Source organism: Amblyomma americanum, chromosome 1 (genome assembly GCF_052857255.1).
Source record: "Amblyomma americanum isolate KBUSLIRL-KWMA chromosome 1, ASM5285725v1, whole genome shotgun sequence".
NCBI classification, from domain to species: domain Eukaryota; kingdom Metazoa; phylum Arthropoda; class Arachnida; order Ixodida; family Ixodidae; genus Amblyomma; species Amblyomma americanum.
This window is the reverse complement of record NC_135497.1, coordinates 288,417,042-288,434,249: the sequence shown is the minus strand read 5'-3', so window position 1 is coordinate 288,434,249 and position 17,208 is coordinate 288,417,042. Positions and strand designations below refer to the sequence as shown.

Below are 17,208 nucleotides of genomic sequence, written 5' to 3'. Positions count from 1 at the left end.
AGCGTGATGTCCCGTGCCAGTGATATGAGCCTATACCCGCTGCGTCGGCTCTCGAGATGGGGATACACACACAATCGCCCCCATGACGAGCAGTTCGTGCGGCACCTCGTCCGCACCTCGTCCACGCGGTGGTTGAATGCGATGCCGCTGTGTCCTGGCAGCCATTGGTAAACGATATCGTGCCCTTTATTGATAGCGGTGTGGGGGAGCTCTTCGTTTCCCACGACCAGTTGTTCATGGGACCCATGACGAAGAGCAGATTGTAAGGCTTGGAGGGCTGCCTTTGAATCAGTGAAAACAGACAATTGCTGGGGTGTTTCATCACTGATATGCTCAATGGCGACACGAAGTTATTCACCACTCGATGAAGTCAGGTGTGATGTTTTCACTTTCTTAACTATGGTCCTTAAGGCCGATTCACACGACGGTCCGTTCGCCCGCGGCCCGCGCATCACGTGTTCATGCGCCACTAAAAACTGGCCTGCGATCCCATGACGTGAACCGGATGCGACGGAGCAAAAGAGCAGACGACGCGGTGGGTGTACCACTGTTGCCAGATTACTTTAAAGTGTTTGGCAGCGCTAGTCAAACTGGTTTTTCCTCCCGATCCATGCCTGCGATTGAATGATGCAGGTGCGGCCCTTTGTCCAATTCCTCAATGGCCTGGGCCGTCTTCTAGCCCAGTCGATCGCTTTGTCATGGCAGCGAACGCAGCGCAGATGGTCAAAACAGCGCGCCAGTTCAACGTCGCTACAGTGCACTAGAATATTCTAGTTCACTGTAAAGTCGCTCAGCGAAATGCGGCAGCCGAAATATTCTCATGAGCGGTGGTTGCCAGAGCTAGCGCGCGCATCTTCGCGGGCCGCCGCTAATTCCCGCGAGGGGTGAGGCACTTGAACTTCCTTGGTTGTCCAATCCGCGGGCCGACAGCACGCTTCTCTATTTGGTAACGCACGAACACGTGATACGCGGGCCGCGGGCGAACGGTCCGTCTTGTGAATCGGCCTTTACGCGGATGACCACGGAGCCCGAGGGAACTGGAAGGGATCACTGAGCCATCGGTGTATGCGTGCAGTCGGTGTCCGTGTTTCTCATGCGAATATTCTAGAGAGGTCTGTTTTAATGCTGTCGACGATAAATCAGCCTTCTTTTTCATGCCCGGTATAGAAAGAAGCACCCGAGGTTGGTGCAGACTCCATAATGGAGAAAGCTTTCAGGTTTCCGACAATACCATCAGAGTTCGCCTGCTGCGCCGCACCATGAGAAGGCGTTCGAGTAGCGCAAGTCCACATACTCTCGGATGCAGCAAACAATGACCAGTGACGACAGACTGTTTGTCAGAGCTCTCCCGGCACTGCAATGTAATAATTTTCGATAGAGTACTTACCAGTAACGAAAAGCGTGCCCTGTTTGAGATTCACAAGCGTGCCTGGCATTGGCTCAGCACGGGATCCCATGCCTCACACTGGGAGACTTCCTCTGCACTTACTCAATGGCTCCATTTATCTTCGCCGGTTCTACAACATTTATGAAGGTGCTACTAGTGTGTGTATTAGTCGTGGTTCGTGTTCCTATACTTATAGCCCAAGTTTTCAGCGCACGAGGCAGTTTTTTACCTATTAGAAATAATTTTTTCTAACGTAACATCAAAAATGTCAAGAACTTCCTTGCTTACCTCAAAGCACTTCAGTTAGTAAACCTCAGCTTACCAGACCTTCACCGAGCCAGATCTCAAAAATCTTCTTAGAGCAAAATAATTTATATAGGTGGGCCCTTTCCTTCCCGATTTGTGTTCCGTCTGACGCGGTGCGTTTAACTGATAGAAGGAATTATAAAAAATGTGACGTGCTCGTTTTCATGTCTTCTGTGAAATACTGTTGTTTTGCTGTGCATGAAACGTAAGAAAATATGATAGAAATCCCATGCATGGCTTCCTAGTGTTTCTTCTTTGCTCAGTCCTACAGGGAGGACCGTAAATGGCTGTTTCTTCAAACAGCTGTTCTGTGTGCTACATACTTTGTTAGTGGGGGCTTCGGGTCCCTTCCAATCTCAAATGTCCTTAGAAGCGCACTTTACCGTCCTGGCGCGCACGGCTGTTTGTGAACTTTGTCTCTATTAAACGTTGGACAGTTCGCCCCCTTGGATACGCAAACGCCATTATCGGGTCCGCTACATTCTAGCACGGCAGCACGGCGATTCACTAATTGCTTAACCAAGATAAGTTTTCTTTTGTAGAGATAGCTACACTACGCCACTTCTTCGTCCCTTCAGCGTGGCACCACTTGAGATCCGTGGCGGTGCCGTTGGTCATGTGGTTGGTCACGTGGGTTGGTCACGTGGTGCGGAGCAGCTGCTGCTGCCGGCGGCACGGCGCGCAACAGCTGGAACAGCTGTGCGCATGCGCCGTGTCAAGTGGGACGAAGATGAAGAAGGAACGCCCAGCGAAACGGAGCGGCGAAAGACAGACTTTGCAATTAGACTGAGCTATTTCCTCTCGGCCAGATGTAGTTATTGCGTAAATCCTGCTTTAACCAGAGCTAGACCGCAGCAATTTTTAAGTAATTACATTTCATTCTATTACTTTATGTTATCTACAGGATTCATGTGCACCTAAGGTATATAGAGCCAGTATTAAAAGAAAATATCACCCTTTCCTCCCCAAAAGGGGAGCACTTTAAACACGCGAGAAGGAAAACTTCCGCCCGACAGACGTCGCCAGGTGAGACTGGCACATCATCATCATCACAGAGCTAGAATTTTTCAGTGCCTCCCTACTCTTATCCAGCCCGCTTCCCCTAAGGACAAGGTTCAAATTAGTTGTGGTTATTGGTGCAAGTTTTGAGACTATCTTTGCCGAAGATAATGATGAATACAGGTCATGCAAGAGAACAAATCAGTTGCGGTTTTTAGTTTTTTCCAAGAGCACGCCCAGGCAGACATTGAGTGATGGCCTCGTACGCCTTCGATGGTGCCCCATTGACCTTGCTGTCGCGTGCAACGCGGCCGTTGGCATGGCTGTTTGAACACACTCCAAGACTGCCGTTCAGCGCGCTTGAGTTTGTCTCTCAAACCGGGGCTTGGGCGGCACTGGCATCATGCTTGCCGCCACGCGCACAAATCCTATAGACATAGCCTGTAGACAAATCATATAGGCTATTTCTTAGACAGTTCAAATCCTATAGACAGTTGATAGACGATCTATAGATATACAATTTTACCATACACTTTTATCATAGACTTTAGTAGACTATATGCAGTCTGTCGACTATGGATAGACAAAATGAAACTTCTATAGAAATGAATTAGAGTCTAAGAAGTCTATAGAACTCTATACACCATTTTTATAAGGGATCAGCGACACACACTGACGTTTTTAAACCCATTCCTGCATATACACCAAATAATGCCTTGCATCCGTCACCTGGAAAAATGTTCGTGGCAAAGTAAAGTCTAAAGTAAGAAAGCAAAGCAAAACATGGTGACACAACGTCCACTATATCTTTTGGAAGGCGCTAAGGATGTGCTGCGCTTAGATTAGAATAGAAATGCGGGATGAAAGTTTTCTGCCACGAAGCTTCAGTGTCCGTCGTTGTAACATACAACGACGAACACTAAAAATGCTGTAAAAAAGGCGCCGCTAGCGGCATATGCACCTATTAGTGGTAAGGGTGGCTGAATTCAAGCTACCAAATTGGCTTGTTCAGACCCGGTGCGGATATACATGGACTAGCATGCGTGTCTCTACTGTGTCCTGTCTCTCCCGCGCTTGAAGGACTCGGAAATATGCCAAGCTGTCTCCCGGCTACGCTGCCGAACAATTAAGATTTGGGACGGAAAGGAGGATGTAGTGTATTATGCTGGGGCTTACCTGAGCATGGATCCACTGTCCTCTTCACCGCTGTTTTGTTTCCCGCTCAGGCCGTCGAGCGAATTGATTGAGATATCGGCCGCACATAAAAAAAAATGTAGCTACATTGATGAAAGCCTTTTGACACTTTACACAACACGCACGCATAAATACTCCGCCCGTCTCTCTTTGCCCTATCAACAACAGCAGAGCTGAAGTTCCTGCTCCCTTAAATCAGGAAACGGCCAAAGCAACCCATTTGTATGGTCTCTTCGATACCATCGCGTTTCAAGAATTCAGGCGACGGAGCTGTAGGCGTATTGATGCTATCGAGATTGGTTGCGGAAGCGATGAAACTGACAAAATACAAAAAAGAGAAAACTTTGTACTTCTTAACCTCAGACTTGAAGCCAGCTGCCTTTTCAGTACTCTCTGAATTTGACCATTGCAGTCCCATCTTTCCTGGAAGCAAAAAAAAAAAAATAACCGCAGAAGCACTACGCGTGTTTCGCAAGCGGTGGTTTCGACGGCGCGGAAGTAATGAGAAAGGACACTGGCGACATGTCGCTCATGTTGCGAAACCTTGCGGCTTCTTGAGGTGCATCTAATGCTCTAGCTTCACCATTTTTGTGCGCACTACACGATAGCGATCAGAAAAGATGATGAAAAACACAGGGCTTTTTCTGATACATAACTTTAGACATGTCCGGCCACCGCGCCAGGCTGTTTGTTGACAAGGTGCCCACGAAAGAATGGCGTAGGAAGAAATTCTTCGCTGGAGGGCTTCCTTGGTGTCCAGTTTTCAGGTGAAGAGCGTGAATTGACAAGGAAGCTGCCGTTTGTGTGGTGCCTACAGCATTTCAGGGTGCAGGTTAAGTGGAGGAGGCATGGTGGCCAGAGGGGAGGTGGGAGATTAGGTGTGGAAGCCCTCGGTTCATGATATTGTTTTCTTTAGATAGGTCTCCGTTTTGTCAATAAATATTGAGGCTACAGCTACTGCTGCTCCTACTAAAACTAATACTGCTGCTGCTGCTGCTGCTGCTCTACTACTGCTACTACTACTACTACTGCTACTGCTACTACTACTGCTACTGCTACTACTACTGATACTACTACTACTACTACTACTACTACTACTACTACCACTACTACTGCTACTACTACTACTACTTCTACTACTACTATAACACCTAATACCGCAACGTTAGCTATAGCCCTAATCTAGCATCTTGCTAAAGAGATATATAAAAGCGTTCTGCGAGATTTAATATTTTAATGATGGCTTACCTATGATGGTATTATGCTGCTGAGTGATTTTGAGGGTCTGATTCTTGACCGCGGCGACCGTGTGTCGATGGAAAGCAAAAGCTTAAACGCCGGTGTTCTAAATTTCGGCGAGTATTAGACCTCAAACTTGTAAAATTCAGTTCAGGACTCTCCACTGCCAACAGCTTCTCTTAGTGTGGGGGCAGTTCCATGAGGCCGTGATTAATTACCATTCGGCGAAAAAATGCTCCGTCCTCAAGACAGTTTTCATGCGGTGACATGATACACCTTTTCGGTGCCCTTACCTGTCCATCAGTACTTCAGTTATGTAAGGACATTTTCGAAATTGATTGGCATTGTTTAGCTTTTTACAATTCACATTTTTTTTCTCGATAGAGACTAAAGCACTCGTGAAGATGGAACACGGGGAGGTTAGTTTGGTTGTTACTGACGAAAAAAAAAGTTTGTGAAGCGCAACCCCTGGCAGCACGAGCGCTTCAATACTTCAACACTGCGCTTTTTAACTGACGCTGTCGCTGTCAGCTCGAGCTCATTGGCATATAATCTTTTAATCGCATAGAATTTTGAGCGTTCCTTGCGTAACCTTAGAAGAAGAAAAAAGAGCGAGGAGAAAAAGGAGAAAAAGAACTGCCTCGAATGTGGAGTTTTCAAGAAAACACCTGCCGTGGTAATTGCTTTTCGCCCCTCTCTTACCTTTAGTTCCTTGATTAATGGTGATAGCACTTGTACCCTCTGGTGATCAGCTAAACGCTGCTTGTATGTTCTGCGAGAGCAAAAATTGGCCGTAATTCAGGAAAAAAAATGGCTGGAGTTCAACGTGGCTTGGACCTAGTTATACGAGCGAAAGCACTGCTAAGCATGGTCTCCACTGTTTAAAACTGTCAAGGCTCAAGGTCAAGGTCAGGCACCCATTGGTCATAGGGATATGATGAAGTGTTCATACTACTATAGCTCGGACCATACCACCACGCATTTAAGTTCGGTTCGACCTTGTGAGGCATTGAAGGTCATTGTCTCATCCACATCGAAATCGGCAGTTGTACCCGGACGAGAAGAGGTATCGCTCAAATAAATTTTCGTACTTATCTACAGTTTACGCGCTGCGCATGTAAGCATACATCTTAGGGCAGTGGGCGGGGCATATGAGGCAATGAGCGCTTGTAAGTGCTTAGTGTATTGCTGAGAAAAAAAAAGAAAGAAAACTGGCCAGCTAATTCCGTTCTACCGTATCGGCCTTCTGTATAACTACGCATTTGACGAGTGCTATCCTCTCCTACTAGAGATTCAACACGACATGACTTCAGGAGGACAGCACGCTACCATCTGTACACTCGCTGCCCTCGTGTTCATTGCCGGGATGTTCTCGGAGGTCAAGGCTGGCTGCGAGCTTTTTTTTGTAGCCAAAGGCAGCGGTCGTTCTGCGCTTGCGCTCTTCTTTTAGAGCTGCGGTAGCAAATTCAGCAACGGGGTTTTTCCTCCCGAGCTCGAAGGCGCCGCTTCGGCTGCAAAAAAAAAAAAAACGTTATGTGGGCGCCTTAGCTGCAGCAGCTTCGGCTAATATTTGGTATTTTTTTGGGGGGGGGGGGGGAGGAAATGGCGCAGTATCTGTCTCATATATCGTTGGACACCTGAACCGCGCCGTAAGGGAAGGGATAAAGGAGGGATTGGAAGAAGAAAGGAAGAGAGAGGTGCCGTAGTGGAGGGCTCCGGAATAATTTCGACCACCTGGGGATCTTTAACGTGCGCTGACATCGCACAGCACACGTGCGCCTTAGCGCTTTTCCTCCATAAAAACGCAGCTTCGGCTAAGGTTGGACGGAGGCCGCTGCTACCTTGCACCATTGTAAATGCACGTCGCCCCCATTTTTATGGTCCCCCTTCCACCCTCTTTGTCAAAGTAGTGCCGCCATAGGTGGGCGGGTGCAAGGGTGTCGAACCGGCATGCTTTAACTGAGCAGATGGATGCTGCGCTATGACATGACCGCTGTGGCTCGGTGACAAAGCCTGCCTTATTAAAGAACTGCACTGAAGTTTAGTCGAGTTCAGCTGACGTAATAAAGTGGGAAATTCGGTATAGCCGCGAATTCGATGTAACCGAAGAGCAAGAGTCAGTGACAACTATTCACATGTCAAGCGAGTGCTCTCTCACGAGCTTGGAAAGTCGTTTTTTGTTTATATAGAACCGGATATGGCGCAGCGCAGGGATATCGCGTGTGTTGCTGAAGCGGTTCCTACCAAAGGCACCGTTTCGGCAATGGAAAACAAGCTGGCGTTTTTGGCCTACATTTTACGAGCCTGAGGAGGTGGCGGCTGGCGCACGTACTCTTTTACGCGGAAAAGCCCGCAGATCGAGGCCTGAAAGGCGCGAGGCATGCCTGGTGCTTAGCGAAACCGTCTTTCTTCTTGCGGACAGCGTCTTCGTTCCGCGCTGCTTGCCTTTGTAACGTCTTGGCAGGTTGTGCGGCGAAGTCGCATGACCGTTTCGGCTTGTCCAATAGATAGTGAATGAACATCTGTTTTGTCTCTAGAAAGGAGAAAAAGGGAAGAAGAGTTTAATGACGGTGTCTATTAACTTAGTCTCTAATCACCGCCGTTACAGGCCTGCCCATTAACCGTGACAGCACGCACGTACTGTTGCTGCAACCTCGACAGCATTAACCACTGCAACTCCATACCCGCTGGCTTCAGAGTTAAAGACGACTTTGCCAGATAATGCACTAAGCTCCGTCTAACATAAACTGTGAAAATTTCCGGGAAATTAGCTGCGCAAGCTCTGACAGGCGGCACCTGCAGACATCAGCAAAAGCAGCCTTTTATTTTCTTTTCACGTCGCCTGAACGTGGAAGCACCGCTGGCTTGTTACCGACTTTGTGCTGATGGATGGGTGTTTACGTGGTTCGGAAGCGGCGTTCGAAAGATGTTTTCGCGGAGATTGTGCAATAGGACGTCGGTATTGAGAATTGGAATTACGCTACGCCCCCGAGGCAAATGTACTTTGTTCAGGTTGGCGGTCATTTGTCACACTGACATGGAGGTAATTGGCGAAGACACGTCTGAAGGCCTCGAGCTACAGGTGACAGCGCTGACATGAATTTGAGCTCTCTCATTTGCACTCTCCCGTCGTCTCTCCGTTCTGTGAAAGAAAACACGCACGGAGGGAGAGGGTAGCGCGACGGAGGAGGAAGAGGAGGAGGCACAACGGGGTCGGACATGCAGTATGACCGCGCAGTGTGGCAGCTGTGACGAAGGAACGCAATTTTCGCTCACTAATGGACAGAATGAGAAAGAAGGACGGAATGGAAGCAAGCCGGGAGGGAATCAAACAAAAAAGGCGCTAAGTGCTGAACGCACGTGGCAGCGTCTGCACCGCCGCGTGAACAGCCAGCACGGCTCGCTGAAGCCGATGCCGTGTAATCAACCGAGAGCAGATTGAAGTGGCGCCGAAATAGATGCCCCTCATTAGTCGCTTGATACATTTTTTTTAGTTTTCGTCACTGCTTTTTCTTTTCAACAGACTAGGAGGCCCGATTAATTCACCTGTTTTCCTCAGTAGTGTAAGTAATTAATCAAATTCGAAGAGCGGGTGAGCCTGTTTTTGAAGTGTCTAATGTTCATATAGCCGATGTAATGGACTCTCCTGGTTCACGTCTCATGCAGAATCCCCTGAAGGTCGGTTGCAGAGAGCGACAGACAGCCAGAACGGGTGAACTGGTATGAAGTGCGGGGAGTCGAACAGCGTCGTGTAGTGGAGCGGACAGAAAAGAATAGTGTTTAGCGAGAATGATCAAGAGTTGCTGGTTATCTATTTCTTGTGTGTGGTGATACGCGGAGCTGTGTGTCAGAATACTTATATGCAAAGGGAAGTCGCCCCCTCTTGCTCTCGCGCGTCCAGATCGTGCCCATTTCTACTTTGTTCACCTGCCTTGAGTCATAGCGCACGAGGCCGAAACGCAAGGATTACTTTGGCGGTTGTGCAGCTAAGGCTAATATTTTACAGAACTGTTCATTCTTGGTAAATGCTTTGTCTTCTTTCCAAAGAGAAATCAACCCGCTGTGACGAACAACTGCCTGATAAGGAAAGAAGTGTGGCTATCTCTTTGGAGCGTGACTGATGTTCCCGAGGATGAGAGATGTTCCTTGATGGCATGATAATAAAAATAATAATAATAATAATTTGTTGTTTTGGGGAAAGGAAATGGCGCAGTATCTGTCTCATATATCGTTGGACACCTGAACCGCGCCGTAAGGGAAGAGATAAAGGAGGAAGTGAAACAAGAAAGTAAGAAACAGGTGCCGTAGTGGAGGTCTCCGGAATAATTTCGACCTCCTGGGAATCTTTAACGTGCGCTGACATCGCACAGCACACGGGCGCCTCATAACGTGTTCTAGGAAACTTATAAGAGAAAAAGAAAGAAGAACTTTCCTTATTCTTTCTTTTTTGTGTGTGTGGATACGAACGGACGACACTCAAACCTCGCTGTTTGTCTCTTTTCCATGTTGCCCTGCGCTATTGAATCACAGCAAAGATTTGCGTTATGAGCAACAACAGCAATAATGCGAATTATATGAAGCTGGAGTAACACGGAAAGCACTTGCCCTTATACTTAACAGGGTAAAAGTGTAGTAATTGAGAAGTGTCCGGAACCTTTTGAACCCTGTTAAAACTCTTTTTGCTAAGTTTACTGAATGCTTTTATCACGAAAGTAATTTTACCGCGTCCAATCCTCCAAGGAAGTTTGCATTACGTCGTTGGCACATTCTTTACTGGCTCTTTCTTCTGCAGATGTCATGCTTATTCGAAGAACGATACGGCAAAAAGTGCTTATGTCGCCCGAAACCGGTATCGGCGCATCCTCGGTCAAGTCGCTGCTTAACAAACCACGCATTCACGAACCACGCAGATTCTGAAACATCCTGGTCCTTGCGTACATATGAGCGCTGCCATATATAGAAATGCCATTGAAGGGAACCCGGAATATGTAGGGAGTGAACAGGGAATCACGAAGACTAAGCAGCTGCTTGATAGGCAGTGCCAGTATACGTACAGCATATCCTAATTCAAACCGCGCACAATACTTCCGGGAAAAGCGCGGTAGCTAAGCGTACGCAACTGCTATATTTAACATGGGTTATCACCTTATTTGTAAATGGCCCACCGGTAAGCTGTAGGTTTATAAATAACCCATGAAGTAAACTCTAGGGGCCCTAGGGGAGGGGTGACGGCAGGGGGAAGTTCATGGACGCCCTGGGATCCATCGTGCTCGACAGTGCTTCGTCCGCGCCAGATGGGCTTCCTTCAAACTCTCAACCAGGATGCTTCGCGAAACAATACGATTCTGCTCATGGAATGTTACACCTTCTCCCTTGCTCCATCCTTCCTCCAGTCTTTTGACTTTCCGCAGGAAACTGGCAGACACTGAACCGTTTCTGCGAAGCAACCCGATGGACATGCGCGTCCCCGCTGCACTGTCGCTTCGTCCGAGGCTTCCCCACGGACTGTGCCTTTGCTATAGCGCCCCAGTATCAGGCAGTACTCGCAATGGGGGAACAGCAAAGAAAATACCGGAACAGTTACTCACTGGCATCCTTTCCCTTATGACTCCCTTATTGGCATTGCTCCGTTATAATAATTTTACTCCACCTTGGGGGATTCCCCAAAACAATGGACCAACACTGTCCCCACTTCGAGTTATATTGATCAGTTCGCTCTCGTCCTACCATATATGCTAGCCACCCCGGTTAGCTCAGTTGTATTGAGCGACTGCTTCGGTGAAGCGGTGATTCCAAGTTCGAACCGCGGACCCGATGTTTTCTTTAACAGCGAAGTTTCTGTGGAAGGTGTATAGCTTTACCTTGTACACCCGTATATATGCGCTTGGGTGGATGCCAGCTAATAATTGTGCCCTGTTACATCCAACAACAAAGAGAATAGGGTCGTTTTGCAGAGTGCCGTACAACGACTTCCTGGAAAAACTAGCGTAAGCTTCGTTAACGAAACGCTGCAGGAATACACATGCCAAAAACGACGCGGCAGAACAGCGCCTTCTTGTCATTTGTACAGTAATATATGTTGTGGGGCTAGTTGGTTCATACTCAGACTTCTTTTATGCGCACAGAAAGACGAAAACAGAATAAAAAACAGAACAAAAACCAGCAAAGGTAAAAAGCCGAGCCATTGCGTTATGCGAAAACCTTGGTCTACAGAAGTTAGCCAGTAGTATTCAGAACACCAAATGTAATAGCTTGCAGGTTTTTTTTCACTGCAAAAAACCACAAAGAAAGTGTTCCGTTTAGGTGCATTGTCAGCGAAAGGGGTGCCTGGCAGAACCTACTAAGCCGGTTCCTGCTAAAGGAACTTAACAGACTTGTAATAGACGACCCGTTTGCCATTAAGAATAGTCTTGAGGTTGTTGAGTTTTTGCATGAAACAAACTCTGCAGGACACATGTTTTCTGTAGATGTTGTTGACCTGTTTTATTCTATTCCACAGAGCGAAATGTTGGCTGCTGTCAGGTTGTGCATAGAAATGAACGGAGCGGTGTCTTTTCAAAACAGCGCTGGTATGTCGGTTGACAACTTCCTTGTACTCCTGCAGTTTTACCTCACTTCCACCACTGTTTATTTTAAAGGGTATAATTATGCACAAAGCAATGGGATCTGTATCGGATCGTGCGTGGCCCCGGTGCGTTGCAACATTTTTCTCGCAGGTGTGGACAGATCATTGGCCGAGGCGCTTGAAAACGGTAGCACGCTAAAGATTTTTAGATATGTAGACGACTTTTTGATTGTGTCGAAGAAACAATCACCTTTGACCTATCCACAAGTCGTGGAGGACATTCTTACTATCATGAATTAAAAGACTAGCGCATATAACAGAGACACAGACAAAGAAGTAGACAGGACGAGCGCTAAACATCAACTGAGTTGTTTACTGAACATAAAGGAACATATAAGCAATTCGGTGGTGCATGCGCACACTGGGTTAACAATACATAGACAATCTAATCAAGGTGTGGCAAACTGTTCTTTAGGTACATTTTTTTCTTTTTTGGTCAAGGTAAGTGAACTAGTGCTTACACAGTTATCACCTTCTCTGTCAATGTGATAGGCCTCACAAATCTCGCGACCTAACTTTGTGCCTCCCCTACCAAGCACACACGTGGCACCAAACGCCGGCACGCACCCGCACCGCTTACAATGATTGGCCAAATGACCGCCCCCCGCCAATGAATCTACCAGCGTGCTGTGCTCTCGTAGCCGCTCGTTCAGGCACCGTCCAGACTGCCCCACGTAGCATCTACCGCATCTACGTGGGGCAGTCTGGACGGTGCCTGAACGAGCGGCTACGAGAGCACAGCACGCTGGTAGATTCATTGGCGGGGGGCGGTCATTTGGCCAATCATTGTAAGCGGTGCGGGTGCGTGCCGGCGTTTGGTGCCACGTGTGTGCTTGGTAGGGGAGGCACAAAGTTAGGTCGCGAGATTTGTGAGGCCTATCACATTGACAGAGAAGGTGATAACTGTGTAAGCACTAGTTCACTTACCTTGACCAAAAAAGAAAAAATGTACCTAAAGAACAGTTTGCCACACCTTGATTAGAATGTCTATGTATTGTTAACCCAGTGTGCGCATGCACCACCGAATTGCTTATATGTTCCTTTATGTTCAGTAAACAACTCAGTTGATGTTTAGCGCTCGTCCTGTCTACTTCTTTGTCTGTGTCTCTGTTATATGCGCTAGTCTTTTAATTCATGATGAAACACCAACTAGCCCAGCTTTCCGCCTTGATTACATTCGTACTAATTTTAGACGACTATCCAAAGGATTGAATTTTACTTGTGAACTCGCCAATGACAGCTGTTTGCAATTTTTAGACTTTAAAATAACCCTTAAGGACGCAGGCTTTTGCTGGAAGTACCAACCGCGTGCACAGAAGAAATTGTTGCCTTTTGATTCCAAGCAATCGAAAACTGTTAAACGTGCTATCGCTTTGATGTGCCTTGAGTCATCTCTAAGAAAGTCCTGTTGTCACATGGCGCAGCAAAGCTTTCACGATCAGGTCGCGAAGCTAAAACAGACAGGCTTTCCCCAGATAGTAGTGAGTTCAGTTGCTGAAGCTCTTCTCAAGAAGATTAAGCAAGAAAGGAGTAGGAACCAGACAATGGTTGCAGTTGCAAAAAAGAAAGTGAAACCTGTGGTCATCCCATATCAGCATAAAGTGGCTCATAACCTCAAGCGCGTGGCTAACAAGTTTAAGGTACCCGTGGTTTTCTCGGCCCCAAGGAAACTTTCTTCACTGTGTCGTCTAGTTTCGCAAGATGGTAGCCGCAACTCAGATTGCAAAATCAAACATGTTAATAAGTTTGTGAAGTGTGAAAAAGGGGTAGTGTACAGAATTCCGCTGAAGTGTGGGAAGGTGTACATTGGGCAGTCGGGCCGATGTGTTAATGAGCGGCTAAGGGAACACAGTTTGTCTTTGAAGAACGGTACCGGTTCGCACCTGCCGGCGCACATCAGTGAGTGTGGAAAAGATAACGACATAAAACAGAAAGCAAAAAAACTGTGTGATGCAACGCTCCAAGGCACCAGCATCGTGTGCAGGAGTACTGACACGCTTGCGCGAGAATTGGCTGAAGCCTACCATATAAGAAAAAGCGGTAGTTCATGTGTCAGTGCACCATCTGTGACAATATATGATAAAGATTTTGCTTTTTTAGATAAATTACATATGAGGTGAGTCACCGGTGCCTTCTGTGTGCTTTTCCCGGGTTCTGGCCGGCACGTGGCTCTGATAACTATCCATTCTTTTTGGTATAAATGTCATGTACTTTTTCTGGAATAAAACAGTTGAAAGTTGCGCTCCGTCCTGTCTACCTTGTCTTTTTGTGTCGTCTTTCTGTGCGCATAAAAGGAGTCTGGGTTGTCATTTGTGGTATGTGGATTCCAACCGTCTTTAGAAATTCGTCGTATTTGAAGCGCAAAAGAATACGGGCGGAGAACGCAGGACACACGAAGACAAGTTAGGATCAGCATGAGAACTAAATGATGTCTTTCACATTGCTAAGTCTGGCAGTTTCTCCATCAGTTGCCCATCTCTGTACCGCCTTACAGTCGTGAAATTGAACTGCCTTTTTTAATGACACGTGAGAAGATTACTCTGCGCTGTTTTACGCCTCTGTTGACATATAGTTTCTGCTCGGCATTTCTGCGTGTTTTGCAGTTGTGAGGACCTGTTTGTTTCCTTACCCAGTACATTTTGTTGCAGACGGCAGAGTGAAGGTTAGTTGTCAGTACAGGGCGTCATTTCTTCTTTTGTCCTCCGTCTGCTTTCTTGTGCACTGCAGATTGGAGGATACGTAGCATTTCGCCTAGCCTCTTCGCCTTAGGGCAAATTGTTCAGGAAATTAGTGCACTTATATAATTACAAACCGGCGTGAGTCAATCAGGTTTCTACGCCTAACTTCAGAAAACAATTCGCACCATTTCAAGTGAACGATCCACAGAAAGTTTTCAAACGTCTTCGAAATAATGCAGGGAATGATTTATGCGGCGCTGCATCATCTTGCAACTCACCTTCACAAGAGGACAAAAAATTCTGTCCTAATTTTCTTAACAAGTCCACGGGAAGCTCACGACAAACATTATAAATAGAAGCAAGCTTAGCTGCGTCTCGCCGCAAGTTGATTTCCGCCCCGCGGAAGTGGATCGTGTTAAAAGCTCTGTTCTTTCTCTCTCTCTCTTTCGCTCTGCTGAACATTTGTCATCGGTGGCCATGGCGAGCAATATCGCGCTCGTTATCGATAATGACGGTGGCAGTGACGACCGCTGCAAACGGCGCCCCGAGCTGTGCTCAACGCATGCGCAGGCGTCTAGTGGAAGTCTGTGCCAGGCCCTAATGGCACACGATATATGGCTCGGCAGCAGACGCGCAGCACGAGAGGAATTCGAGTCTCCGCGCCCGAACCGAGGCCGGGTTCGCTCGTCACGCACACATCGCGCTGAGGCGGTAATCGCTCGGACGCGGAGCAGAGCGCACGCAGCGGGAGTGCAGGCGGTCTCGGCACCGCGCGCCTAATTGACGGCTGCTCATTCACTTTGCAGCCCGCTATAGCCTCGGGGGCAGTGGCATCGCCCGCTACGCTTTGGTGCGGGGAAGCCCGCTAGTCCCTCATTTTTCGTTCATCCGCCACTCTTCACTAGGTCACAGCAGCCCGGTGGTGCTGTCCCGCATCACTGGAGGAGGAGGGGGAGGGGGACGGGGGACGTCCTCTCTCCTCCGGCAGCTGCAGCGGGAGTAGCAGCGACTAATGTGCGGCAGGCTTTGCAAGAGCCGGCAGCACAAAGGAAGGAATCTCCCGTTCTACGGAGCGCCCTCGCTTAGCGCCGGTCAAGAGCGGAGAGGCAACAGGTGTTGCTCACCGCGCTTCTTTCCACGCCGCCATTGCCACACAAAAAGGTCACGTGGTCCCTACACGTTCGACGACTCGCGCGCTCGCCTGGACGCATGCCGCAAGCAGCATCCAGGTGGTCGCGAGGAAGAGGAGGAAAGGCCGCCGCTCTTCTGCGTCTTCTGTTTCTTCTTCTTCGTCCGCCCTCTCTAGTGCGCGCGCGCCTTGGTGCGTTTCTATTTTTCCTCTTCTTCCCTCTCTCTCTCCTTCTCCCCCTCTCCGCAACATGGCTGGCGGCCGAGAGACCGACTTCCGTTAGCGGGCCGCCACCGCCGAAAACTAGGTCCCCCCGATTTGTGCCTCGATACGCGTGCCAACCGTCGCCGTTCTTGGCGCAATTGAGCAGATATCGGACCGCTCTCGAGCGTCGTGGCCGGCTGAGCTTTGTACCATCGCTGCGGCCGGGCTGTCCATCGTGCACGCGCGTACGCACCGCGAGCCGCCCACTATTTCGGCAGCGCCGCTGAACCGCGCTGTCCGGCCGTCCAGTCGCCGCGTCGACGCTCCATCGGCCGCACACGTGCCGCCGTCGTCCTCCAGCGACTGACTGCCTCCCGCGCGCGCACGCCTGGGAGTCCAGATAGCTCGCTCTCGTTGGCCGGGACATGTCTGCCTGACTGATCGCGTTTGAACACCAGGGCTCAGATCCTGGGAAACACGAGCCAGTGCCTTAGCTTCTTCCGTCGCTGTACTACGCGTGCGGCACTGACCATGTGGCTGTAGCTAGTCCTCGTCGTTGTGGTAGTGTGTGTGCGACTGCTGGCTGACCGGGATTCGCGGACTGGGGCTTTGGCGGCGGCGTTGGACGACATCGAGCTATGATGTCTATGACCAGCTGCAGCGGGTTCGCCGACCTCAAGTCGGGCACCATCGTGATCTGCCACTACGCAATGGTGAGATGGCTTGCGATGCATGTTGCGCATCACGGAGAACTCAATGTTTCTTGTGAGGTGAAGAAAGTGATTGATGATTATATGATAAAATGAAGTGCTAAAGTCTTCTTGCGGGTAGCAAATGCCTCGCATGTTGCAGCGTGCGATACAAGTGCTACAGCGAACCAATGTGTTCCTCCCTTTGCGCAGAAAATGAAAGCTCAAATGCCATGTCAATCAGGTGTCACAAGGGGCACCACACTGAGTCGCGCAAATTCGAGGCGTATGTTTCTTGTGCAGTTACTGGTATCCGTGTAAGGAACTAGTTGGTTATTGTAACATTCAGCGAAGTGTCGTAACGAAACCACTAAGATTAGTGTTAATTCTTGTGGATGCCTTCTGTACTTCCGCACTAGGATCTTAAGTTCTTTGATGAATGAAGAACGAATGCGCTTCAGCAAGGCGATTTACTACCACTAAGCTCTTGAGGTTGAAGATCATTTTGCTGAGAATCACATTCGCGATTAATGACACGACGTCAATTCGTAACAGAAGCGCAGGCCCCAGTTTCCAGGGGCCTCTGTTCGTGCTCACGGATGAGAGGAAAATGAGCCCTTCTTGGTGACATTCCTGTGCTTTCACATAAATGCTTTGCAAACACGTGCATATATGCGTGGGTGCTAAACGAATCGGTCATACGACATCGGTGACTGCCATGTATCTTGAACGACTGGCGCCAACGGTGCTGAAACATT

General features: G+C 48.5%; 1 protein-coding gene across 2 annotated transcripts in view; it reads left to right on the top strand.

The window, feature by feature from the left end:
- The window catches only part of LOC144115235 (uncharacterized), a 112,520-nt gene that overhangs the window by 28,793 nt on the left and 66,519 nt on the right, over positions 1 to 17,208 (top strand). The window contains exon 1 of one of the 2 annotated variants that reach the window (XM_077649518.1): positions 15,814 to 16,474. The exons of the other annotated variant lie outside the window; for it this stretch is intronic. Coding sequence (XP_077505644.1) covers positions 16,400 to 16,474 — 75 coding nt within the window. The 5' untranslated portion in view covers positions 15,814 to 16,399. Of the gene's footprint in view, positions 1 to 15,813; positions 16,475 to 17,208 lie in introns of those variants that run through there. 2 annotated transcript variants of the gene reach the window in all.